The sequence below is a fragment of the Leptidea sinapis genome, chromosome 24 (genome assembly GCF_905404315.1).
Source record: "Leptidea sinapis chromosome 24, ilLepSina1.1, whole genome shotgun sequence".
Taxonomy (NCBI): Eukaryota; Metazoa; Arthropoda; class Insecta; order Lepidoptera; family Pieridae; genus Leptidea; species Leptidea sinapis.
Genome location: NC_066288.1, coordinates 1,359,156 through 1,372,126, shown reverse-complemented (window position 1 = coordinate 1,372,126; position 12,971 = coordinate 1,359,156). Strand labels below are relative to the sequence as shown.

General features: G+C 37.6%; 1 protein-coding gene across 1 annotated transcript in view; it reads left to right on the top strand.

Annotated features, from left to right (window-relative positions):
- Positions 1-12,971, top strand: part of LOC126971593 (vesicular glutamate transporter 1) — an 88,678-nt gene that overhangs the window by 66,638 nt on the left and 9,069 nt on the right. The window contains exons 4-9 of the mRNA XM_050817918.1: positions 3,036-3,148; positions 4,262-4,401; positions 5,174-5,428; positions 8,002-8,195; positions 8,776-8,938; positions 9,300-9,407. Coding sequence (XP_050673875.1) covers positions 3,036-3,148; positions 4,262-4,401; positions 5,174-5,428; positions 8,002-8,195; positions 8,776-8,938; positions 9,300-9,407 — 973 coding nt within the window. The remainder of the gene's footprint in view (positions 1-3,035; positions 3,149-4,261; positions 4,402-5,173; positions 5,429-8,001; positions 8,196-8,775; positions 8,939-9,299; positions 9,408-12,971) is intronic.

Below are 12,971 nucleotides of genomic sequence, written 5' to 3'. Positions count from 1 at the left end.
TTCCTAGCGAACACTGAAATTTTTTTTAAATGAAAAACGGCCTAATGTAGTTAGTTGCCAATACTTTTATTGTTTTTCGAAGTAATTTACGTTCCTCTCTACACATCGTCGCATTTGATGGAACCACTGAGAAAAGCAGTGGGCCCATTCTTCCTTAGGCGTCTCTTCTATGGCATTTTTGTGCGCTTTCACCGCATCTTCAGGGCTCGTAAAGCGAATACCTCGAATTTTATCTTTAGTTTTTGGGAATAAATAAAAGTCGCGGGGCGCTAGGTCAGGACTGTATGGCGGATGACTCATTCCCTGCCATAGTAAAATATTCAACAGACCATTTTGCGGAGTGCGCTGAAGCATTGTCGTGGTGAAGGAGGATCCTGCTTCGAGGGCGCTGCTGTCGAAGTTTTTCCAAGACAACAGGCAAACAGCGATTGACATACCAGTCTGCAGTAACTGTCCTTCCATCTTCTAGCACAACTGTCACAAAATGACCTTTCCGACCAAAGAATGATGCAGTCATCTTTTTTCCTTGACTTCATCCTTTCTTTACCTTAGTTGGCCGATCCTCGAAAGGAAACACCCACTGAGCTGATTGTCTTTTGGTTTCGGGTTCGTAGCAATATATCCAGCTTTTATCACCTGTGACGATGTCAAATACAGCATTTGAGTCACTGCCGTTGAAGTTATTTATCATTTGGCGACACCAGTCCATGGGAAGGTGTTTCTGATCGTCGGTTAAAGTATGGGAAATCCATCTGGTACAAAGGTTCCTGACGCCTAAATGTTCGTGTAATATTTTTTGAACTTGACTCATAGCAATGCCTAGGCTTGCCCGTATCTGATGATAGATCACTCTCTTATCTTCCTCTATAATGCGTCGCACAACACTGATGTTATCTTCTATAACAACTTCACGGGACATTCTTTGGCAGATTGTTCCTGTTATTAGGAATAAGTTAGGTTAGGTTATTTTATTTATTTTTTTAAATTTATTTATACATTATTAAAAGGTATTTGAGTAGCTTGGTAATTCACGAACGTTTAATAAATGTGTCATTTAACACTTTGTTAAGCCGATGTGTTTAAAAAAAAGTCGACATATATCTCGTTAAGTAGGTTATACGAGTAATGTAATATTTGCAAGCTCGTAGCACAAAATACTTTTTTTCTGGAGTTACATTTTTCGTTAGGGATATGCAAAAATTAGGTCTTCTTAGACCAGTCGGGACAGCCAACCGTGCCAATTGCTATAAGGTGCTGGTAAGTGGTAAGGTAAGGTAAGTGCTGATCAAATAGGATAGATCTGCGATCGCTTAATTCGAATTTATTACAACGGTATGCGTATCCAGATAAGTAAGTTTTACTGCGAAATTGAATATACCTTGAAAATAGCTTTTCGTTGCTTGCTATAATAATGAATGGAAGCTCTCATTCAATCTGAAGAGCATGTTTTATGTAATGTTTGTAAATAAACTAACCGCTAAATCTATTCACGCTCCACTATGTCTCATATATATCGTATATATTATTACTATTTATTTGGATTAAAATAATCGGCGGCAGGTGTCTGCTATAACCCCCTGGGAACCCCTTGGGCTTTTTGTGCCGGCGAGCAGTACTTCGCAAGAAAGATTTGTGGTTCAATTTGAAGGGCACCGTAGCCGCAGTGACGAGTGTCAATCGCGGTGCCCAACATGTTAGATGTTTCAAGAATCCACAGCGGCGACTGTGTTGTAATGGGCGGCGTATCAATTATCTATCAATAGGTGGACGTCTACCTTACGTATCCTATATATATGTAGACTAGTATTCTACCACTGATTTTGTCCCCGTGGTATTCGAAATCTTCATAACTTTGGTTAAAATATAATTTAGATATGTTTATCCCAAAATACCATCGCCATATGCCGGGTAATTTAGCAGTGATGTAGTTACAGAAAGCTGTCTCTTGATACTCATTTTACATTTCACATTTGTAATATTAGTAGATATTTATTCATTTCCAATTCATCCTCTACCTTTCAAAATAATGATAACCTTACTAAAACATTTAACTTTGTAATTTAATTCTTAGTACCGATAAAATGTGAATATTTAAATAACCAAAAATTTCTTAATATATAAAAAAATTATTCAAAAAAAAATTGATGATATTGTTTTTAATTTCTCAAAATCACAATCTACACTATCTTCATTTGGCCTTTGCTTTGATAATCTGTTAGTATGGGGTAGGACGATCAACTTTATTACAATAGAAAAGATACTAACACAATTTATAAAGAATTAACTTTAACTTCACAGACTTAAAAGTTCGCCAATAGTTCGAGATCGTCAATGAAAAAAGCAATTTGATCGCTTAAAATCGAGTACGCAATTACGAATATTGCAGACTTGATGCTCCCCTACACAATTATGTCATAATGCTGGTTGAAGTGGATATCAAGCGCAGGTGTGAGCCTGAACGTCGCATCGTCTGCGTCCGCCCTATTTGTGTAGCCGGCGCATTTTAATTCCATTTTCTCCAACGATATATCCTCCTGGAACATGCTAATTATTAGAAAATACACTTCGAACGTTCCAATGTGCTAATCTAATGGCTCTACACTTATCACATGATTTAGCTTCAAAGTTCTGTTCAATAAATTCTTATTTTTTTATGGAAAAGCAGGACAAATAAGCGTACGGGTCACCTGAGTGGTAAGTGATCACCGCCGCCCGCTTAACAGGTTTTATGTAAGGGAAAAACTGTAAAGAAAGTGTTTTGAAAATATGAAAATTGTATTTAAATTCTTATCTACATTATCAACTACCTCACTTAAAGAAGCAAAGTGAACAAATATTTGCGCGTTGTTCGGAATAATATGGAGATGATAATAGGGTGAATTTCACAAAAACATTTATGCATTCGTGAAAATATCAACGGGTAATATTGTCAAAATAACTTCCATCAATGTTAATATAAACGGGATAATACTTCAATATTAAAAACATTAGTCTCAAAACAGAATAATAATAGATCTTCTTCTTACCAAACTTAGGAACAGCCAATATGAAAACTTCCACGTGGAGCAGAAAGGCTACGACCAGATGTTCGATGGCGAAGATATGGAGACTCCACCGTCACCTGATAGACCACCACCGCGACAAATAGGTAGGTGTGAAGATTGTGGAGCATGTATGTATGAGCTACATTAAATATTACTTTTGAAATAATTGGAGAAACACACGCATTTTTGTATTATAGAGAATATTCTGTTTAATATTGACTTTAATACTTCCAAACGAGATACCAAGTTATCGAATATCTACTTGTCCGTTTGTCGTCAATAATTTCATAAACATTTTTGGTTATTGGAGATGTTATTAAACTCATTTTTGGATGTAATAAAAAGGTACAAGGTGCACCGTACCAAGGATAAAAGAACTGTTTGATGCGAGTAGGAGTGAGAGAAACCAGACAAGTGTGTCGGAATAGTTTAACGCATTGCAGTCATGGCTTGAAAAAGATTTAAAATTCGTATTAAGCCAGTTTACTCAACAAACAATCACATCCTGTCAAATAGAACAGAAATGATGAAATTGTTTTTTATCAACAACTCTTCATGCGTAACATATTTTATTTTAATTGTTACCAGTGGGAGGCTCCTTTGCACAGGATGCCAGCCCAATTATGGGTAGGTACCTCAACAGCAACAATGTCTGTCGCAGTAATTCGGTAATAGGTAAACATCATTGTGTTTCATTCTGTAGGGCGCCGTAGCTAGTGAAATTACTGGCCAAATGAAACTTAACATCTTATATCTCAAGGTGGCGAGCGCAACTGTACTGCCGCTCAGAATTTTTAGGCTTTTCAAGAATCCAAAGTGGCACTGAATTGTAATGGGCAGGGCGTATAAATTACCATCAGCTTAACGTCCTGATCGTCTTGTCCCTTTTTTGTCGTAAAAAACTTAGTTTTTAAATTTTTGGTCTTTAACTTTTACTTTATGTAAACCTTCGCTTCACCAGTGGCATGGTTCTTTACACAGGATACCGTCAAATAGTGTGCAAGTATTATTGTATTTCGGTTAGAAGGTGCCGCAGCTACTTTAATAACTGGCCAAGAAGAGTTTTAGGTTAAAGAATTCGTAGTGACACTGTTTTTGAAGTATCGAGTTTCTTGTTAATTCTTCTCAACAGAATCAGCTTTACGAATTGAGGGTAATGTAAAACAATAACTCTAAGAATCAACTTTAATGAAACATTTGTCTATGACTTTATACAGATAAATATGTCCGAGCTGAGTGTCCATGTCTCAGCGCCCGGTACACGGTAGCTCTGTTGGCCTGTTTCGGCTTCAGCATCATGTTTGGCATGAGGTGTAACATGAGCATGGCGAAACTTAAGATGACTGAGAAACATAACGTAAGTATAATATGAGGAGCTTTATAGGAAATTGTCACAATAATATGATAAACTTGTTAGTAATGTTTTATGTAAACATTAAGAAAAAGGTTACTTAGTGATATTTAAAAATAAATTATACAAACTGTTTTGTCATGAGTTCTTTTTAGAGAGATTCTTATTAATATCAGCAGAATTAGTACTCATTCTATCACGCAATTAGTACTTGTTATTATTATTTATTTTTGCTATTTTAGAGTTCTTAATTATATTACTATCTTGTTGAATTAGGTCAGGTCACGAAATATTATGTTATTTTTGTTTTGTTGTTATTAATTTTATATTATTATTTTAGTATGGTAACCCTTCATATTATAACCTTTAAGTAGTATGACAAACTGCTAGACCACCTGGGGTTCTCCGGAAGACCAGCGCTGATCATATCACCTGTGGGTATGATCAGTATTATGAGGTGAACTCCAATTCTGCATGTTCATATAAATTAATGAATAAGTGTACTTTTATACTTTAAGTTACAGAATAAATTATTTTTCTTCTTTCATTAGATGTGATACGAGAGTACAGAGCAGCTGGTAGCGGGTTTGATACAGGCTGTGAAATGTTTGTAATATAATGCCAGTGCTGGGTGGTAATAGTTTGTTAACTGATTTCGATGAGACAACTATTACATGTTAATTTGAAATTGAATAGAACTGCAACATATTGTTTATGATCAGTGTTATGTAAATTTATCTGAGGCTTATATAAACATAATGTATCATTCACACGACAGACCTCAAGTGGCGTGGCTGAAGACACGCCATTCAATTGGACGGTAGCGGTTGAGTCCACCATTGACTCGTCCTACTTCGCCGGGTACCTCATCACGCAGGTCCCTGGCGGCTACCTCGCCTCCATGTACCCCGCGAACAAGATCTTCGGTGTTGCCATCGTTGCGTCCGCCATCTTCAACATTGCCATTCCCGGTGCTATGGCTGTTGGTCCTGCGGCTGTTGTCATCCTTAAAATAGCACAAGGATTCGTGGAGGTTAGTTTCAGAGTTGTGATCAAAGTAATTCTTTTGTACAATTTCTAGTCGAATGTAGTTTTGCATGTAAGGAATAACTGAATAACATCTGCTGTCAAAAGAGATGGAAATTTGTTAGTTACTACCTCTCTCTTTAACTAAGTCGAGAAATAGATAATTTGCTTGTAATATTTATGCTTAAATTATTATGCGAAATTCATTTTAATTCATTATCAGGGTTTTTTTGTGGAGTAATAATAGTAGGGTTAAATAAAATTATGGAATAAACTTCGTTCCTCGTGATTCCAGATCAACTGGGTCACCCTTAAAGGCGGGTGCACACCCACATTATTGAAATACAAATAATATACTTCTTCTAATGAAAGGTTGGGCGGCAGTGATCATCTACCATTAATCTTCTTCCTTGCACATTATTTCCATAAGATACAACATGGCCATGGGTAACTTCAATAAACTCATAAACCTTACCAAAAGATCAGCTAAGCTCCTGTGATTCTTCTGATGTTGTAGGACAATGTAAGTAGCGGTGATCACTTAACTTGACACTTGACAGAACCAGCGCCAAAAACCATTACTGTCATAAATGCATGAAATATAATGAAAATATTCCCGCATTGTAAATACTGACAGACACATCACAGACAGACAGACATGCATCAGTTGTAGGGAGTTACAATAACATGTAACAATCATAATGTGACGCACTTTAAACTTGAACATTTGGCATTCAGTCCGTGACGAAGCATGATCAAGCTTATTATGTACGCGTCAAATTTGAAGCCGGCTCGAATGTTCGACTCATCACGTTTGTATTCGCTCCCCTTTGTTTTCTGCAGCTACTAATGTATCATTAAATTATCTGATACTAGCAGTTGCCCGGGACTTTGTACGCATTCATTTCCTTTGCGTGGTAATCTGAATATTGTATTATGTTCTTTTGCACTGAACCTGAATTGATTTTTTTAAGTAAAGTAAAGTAGCCTTAGTTAGATCTTCAGCTTTCTGCTAGTATCAGTCCCTTCTAAATCGGTATAACCGTTTTGAAAATAATTCCGAGCCGACAGTTCAATTTTATGTATTTATCCTTATTATGGTGATCACAAGAAATCTTTATCGAAATACTCAGATATTTTATTTTGTACAATCGGCTGCGTGACTCTGTCCACTAGTTTTTGAAAGTTTAAAAAAAATATTTTATCTCCAATCGTCCATATTTTCAAAAAAAAAACATGTCGGTTTTTTTATAAAAATAAGGGAAGAGACGAGCAGGACGTTCAGCTGATGGTGATTGATTTGCCTTGCCCATTACAATGCAGTTCCGCTCAGGATTCTAACCGTCTTACTTGTATCACCTTGAGACACAAGTAAGTCTCATTTGCCCAGTAATTTCACTAGGTATTGGATTATATGTTTCCAAAGTTATACAGCAGGTTTAATATTATTTTACAATCTAATATTAATATTAAATAAAGATAAGATTTATTAAATTATTTTCTGTTAAATATAATATATTTAATACTCCATCATTATATCAATATAGGTAATATGTCTCCATTATTATTTCGGTTTTAGTTACTTTATAAATAACGAATGAAGAAAAAATTGATAACATGTTAAAGAAGGATCTATTAAAGAGATTCAATTGAATATAATATCTCTTTCAATCTCCCCATATCACGATAATTCACTGTAAGATTTAATATAATATACCATCGCTATTGACAATCTCGCTAAGCCGAGTTACAAGAGACGAATAAATACGTTCCTATAGCAACCGAGGGATCAGTAATCCTGAAAAGCTTTGTAACGTTGGATAAGGATTTTTTCAAGTACATTTAACCATTAAACTGTTTTTAATTTTTTTACTTTTATTTATTGGAAGATATTTTATGATGGCTGTAGCATTCAATTTTGTTAAAGTTAAACGTATAAATCAATCGAAGTGTCTGTTACAATAACTGTGCTGCCATTTACTTATGGAATGTTTACCTAGAAAGTATTATTTATACCACGAAATCTCTTTTATAATTTTGTTCACTCAGTCTGTCTGCTTACTACTAATCTTTGAACATTTGAATGATACATTTATGAGTAGATATTTTTGTGCACTTGTGCACAAAAGTCGATTTTGTGTAGCCTATATCGTGCACAAATAAGCAATTTCAGAGCATGAGAAGTGAAAAAGTATTTTTGTCACTTAAAAATATACCAGGGAGGCTTCTTTGCACAGGATACCGGCTAGAGTATGGGTACCACAACGGCGCCTATTCCAGCCGTGAAGCAGTAATGAGTAAATATTACTGTGCTGAAGGGCGCCGTAACTAGTGAAATTACTGGGCAAATGTGACGTAACATATAACGTCTCAAGGTGAGGAGCGCATTTGTAGTTCCGCTCAGAAGTTTGTGTTTTTCAAGAAGCCTGAGCGGCACTGCATTGTAATGGGCAGGGCGTACCAATTACCATCAGCTGAACTTTCTACTCATCTCGTCCCTTTTTTTTTTCAAAAAATGTACAAGGATTGGAGAGTATCGGTCGTGCACCAGTAACTAACTACTGTTATTACTGTCACTAGGGTGTGACGTATCCGTCGTGCCACGGTATATGGCGCATGTGGGCCCCGCCCATGGAGCGCTCCAGGCTGGCCACCCTGGCGTTCTGCGGCACCTACGCTGGGATCGTGATAGGAATGCCGCTCTCTGGTCTGCTCACTGATTACATCTCTTGGCAGACACCCTTCTACTTCTACGGAGTCTGCGGTGTTATTTGGTAAGTATCATCCAACTGTTGGCTGATGTTGTAGGAAAGCATGCAGTAGCATGGCACAGAATGCAAATATGCTGCAGCTTTCTACCAAATAGTTTTGTATCGTACTAACGTCTGCGCCACTCAATTAATCACCTTGAAAATTGGCCTGTGTATTTATTTTTTCATGAAGCAATCGGTTTCGGTATCTACTCTAAGCATACCAACTTTTATAGTGGAGAACGAATATGGTGTCTAATGACACCTCTACAGCTAGCTGGAAAGACAACTCTACAGCTAGGTTATAATTATGATAAAACATTATAATTCAATCAATTTCATGATGATCGAACTAATAATCCTACTTCTAAGCTCATCTAATTCCACCATCGCACCAAATGTCAAACACTCTAATACGATCCGTAGCACTCGAGGAGTTCATACAGACTGCAGTTTCCTACGCTTCAACAACCCTTGTGCTGGTAATTTTGACTTTGGGTACTTTAAATCAAATGCGCGCTAGGTCAACCAATAATTATTTATAAATTTAGAATGACTATCTACTGAATGTGCGTATTTGAGCAGTGATAATGTTTGCAACTAGGTACATGGCGTGGCTGTGGCTTGTGTTCGAACGTCCCAGCAAACACCCGCACATCTCAGGCAGGGAGCTGACGTACATCGAGCAGTCTCTAGGAACCTCGACACAAGCCGCGATGCCCGGCTTCTGGGCGACACCGTGGAAGGAGTTCGCGACTTCACCTCCGGTAATGACTGAAAGCTCAAATATACAAACTCAAATAATATTTATCGAAATAGCCCTATCAATATGACTTTCAAAAATACGTATCGTTCCATCCCTCTATAATAGTTACTAAAAGTCGGGTATGACTTTGTGTCTTAAAGTTACATAGGCGTTACAGAATTAAAATGAAGATGAACTATTAGGTCTGTTGAAGGACTTACGAGTAGGTATCGGACCTTTGTATGAAATAAATTATTTTTCATTTCATCCAGCAATCAATCAAATAGTGAAAATTTATTTTATTCCTTGGTGCAACAAATCTGTGAAAATTTGGGTTCTGATAAAAAATATGTTTTAATTTAATACCTAATCTTCTCCTGTAGGTCTACGCGATCATTGTAGCCAACTTCTGCAGGACCTGGAACTTCTGCCTGCTTGTTATTTTTCAATCCGCGTACTTCAATACACGATTCAACATGCAGATAACAGAGGTACGTTGTGATTCATAAATCACTGATGTCGTGATAGACTATTCTGAAGTGAAAGGTTCGTAATTGTAATTTGGACTCCCGTGTATCTGAGTTCAGGGGAGTCCAAATTACTTCGTAATAAGATCATATCGTATTCAAAATATCCGAACACTATTGTATTAATTTTTTATATTGATTTTGAATAAACTAATTTTATTTTGTCAAAATTAATACGCAATAAGAGTTTTAAAAGGAAAAATACAAAGGACAAAATATTAAACTGGATTCGTGAAGGTGCTAATGCCAAAAATACTTAAAAGATTATATTATATGCAAGTATAAATATCTGGTTGGATAACCAATGAGAGTTTTTAGAATATTATTTTTATGATTATTTTGATAAAATAATAATTATTATTTTTCTTAAATAATAATGATTCTACAATTTATATTTAATAATATTATAAATTTAGAGGTTTATTTGCTATTTTTATGGATAATTTAGTGATTATAGATATTAGAGGATAAGAACATGAAAAAAACGTAATTTTCTATTGAAATACTGAATATTTTTTGTTGTCATTCACTATTTTTGGATTATACGATCACAATAAAAAGTAACCGTCATGAGAAGCTATAAATTTTGTAAACAAGTGTTCAGGAGTTCACAACATTTGGACCAACAAAAAAAATGAATTTGTTTAAGATTTAATAAATTATTAAGTAACAAATATTAATTAACATATATTATTTAAGAATAATTTTTCGTCAGATTCAGATGTTTCCATTTCTGTGTCAGAATCAGTGACATGTATCACGAAGCTGTCTACAGTTTTATCAATCATCTCATCGATTTTGGAATAAAAATTATCTTCTTCCTTGATAACATGCTCCACACAACGCTTCCAAATTTCCGAAGTAATCTGCTGCAGTCCCTCTTGTAATAATTGTTTTACCTCGTCAAATTTAAAATTTGTATTTTGCGAGCAACATATCCTTTTACGTTGGCCCAAATTAGCTCAATTGGATTAAGCTCACAATGATATGGCGGGAGTCTCAATAATTCCACCTTATATTTTTTGCGAGCTCGTCCACTACATATGTTTTAAAATTGTCTTTAACATTTTTTACTTTTAGCAGTAATTCAGTCTTAATTTCATTGTCGTCGTAAGAAATATTCTTACTTACAAGCCAATTTTGTATATAATTTTTTTCCAGGCAGTAGTAGGAATTCTTTCAAGACGCCTTGAGTGGTATGGTGCATTGTCCATTACCACTACTGCATTTTCTCCAAGTCTTGGGAGAACGTTTTCAAACCATTGTTCAAAATGTGTTGCATCCATTGATTCATGGTAATCTCCCGTCTTCTTGCATTCAAATATATTTTCACCGCCCTCTACAAAACCGTTCTCATTGCCGATATGGGTAATTATTAATCGTTTACCTTTTGACGTTGGGTTACGTGCACCAATGCTAAGTCCTTCTAGGAAAGCCTGCTTCTTACTTTTAACTTGTTTGTCTACCCAAGTTTTATTTACGGCATGTCCTGTAAAAACAATTAAACATTTGTTAATTAGCGTCTTGCACAGTAAAAGAGTTGAAGTATATTATTATTAATACACACTTGTGATAGCCCTTAAGAACTAATGTCTCAAGGTCGGCGGCGCGTGGGTTATATTTTGCAAATAGATTTGCAGTATCATACACATCACTTCACGGTAAAGGCGACGGTATTTGCTTACAATCAGGCGAACCGTATGGTAGTCTGCCGTTTCACTGCAATAAAAAAAACACTAACCTGCATTCACCCATGTGTCATCCATGTAAAATATCTGGCGATTTTGTCTTTAATAGATTTCAAATATTTTCGCCGCCATATTGTTATGTCATCTCTATCAATAAGTGCGTTATTTCGCTGTCATTTTATATATTTAAAGTTTAAATGCTTTATTAGCCGCCTGAGAGTTGTTTCGCTAAAATTTGGCAAATCTTCATCGTCATTGACTGCCTGAAGAATCTTGGGAATTGTTGGTAATTGGCCATTTAAAAAGAAACTGTGAATTTTTTTCCTTATTATGGATTTATCAAAATCGTCTACTTTCTGATAAAATTTAGGCCTGTCTTTAGACTTGATAGGTGATTTTATTCCCTCTTCTTTTTTTTTTTTATGGAATAGGAGGACAAACGAGCGTACGGGTCACCTGGTGTTAAGTGACCACCGCCGCCCACACTCTCCTGCAACACCAGAGGAATCACAAGAGCGTTGCCGGCCTTTAAGGAAGGTGTACGCGCTTTTCTTGAAGGTACCCATGTCGTATCGTCCCGGAAACACCGCACAAGGAAGCTCATTCCACAGCTTCGTGGTACGAGGAAGAAAGCTCCTTGAAAACCGCACTGTGGAGGACCGCCACACATCCAGATGGTGGGGATGATATCGTAACTTGTGGCGTGTCGTGCGAAGGTGAAATTCGGCGGCAGGAATCAGGTTGAACAGCTCTTCGGAACACTCCCCGTGATAAATGCGGTAGAAGACACACAATGAAGCGACGTCTCTACGCAACGCCAAGTGGTCCAGCCGTTCACAGAGTACTGGGTCCCCGACAATTCGAGCTGCTCTGCGTTGCACGCGGTCAAATGGATCGAGCTGATACTGGGGTGCGCCAGACCAGAGATGACAGCAATACTCCATGTGAGGCCGGACCTGCGCTTTGTAGAGCGCTAGAATGTGGGCCGGCTTGAAGTATTGCCGTGCTCTATTTATGACGCCCAGTTTCTTTGAAGCCAGTTTGGCTTTGCCCTCCAGATGGCCACGGAATTGGCAATTGCTCGAGATTTCGAGACCCAGTATTCCGATACTAGGCGAGGCTTTAAGGGAAGTGTTCTCGAAGAGCGGTGATACGGCAAATGGGGTTTTTTTAGTGGTAAACGCGCAAACTTGAGTCTTCTGGGGGTTAAATTGGACAAGGTTCAACTTACCCCATTCCGCGACCTTCTCGAGAGAGGACTCGATAGAAGACACAAGTTTCACCCGGCACTGGTCGACGTTTTCCCGAGAGAGACCTGCATGGCCCGTGTATACGGCATCACCAGTGCTGTCGTCTGCATAGCAATGCATGTTGGCGGTGTCCAACATATCATTGATATGCAGAAGAAACAGCGTGGGAGATAGCACACAGCCTTGGGGCACTCCAGCGTTCACGGGCTTGGGATTCGAGCAATAACCGTCGATAACGACCTGTATGCTGCGCCCAGTGAGGAAGCTGGAGGTCCACTTGCATAAGCTCTCGGGAAGCCCAAATGATGGAAGTTTTGCGAGGAGCGCCTTGTACCATACACGATCAAAGGCCTTCGCTATATCCAGACCAACTGCCAGGCCTTCCCCCTTGCTTTCAATAGCCGCCGCCCATCTGTGTGTTAGGTATACCAGAAGATCGCCAGTCGACCGACCATGGCGAAAGCCGTACTGCCGGTCGTTGATCAACTGGTGACCCTCAAGGTATACCAAGAGCTGGCGGTTAATTATGCTCTCCATAATTTTGGAGAGTAGGGAGGTAATAGCAATAGGCCTGTAGTTTGCCGGATCCG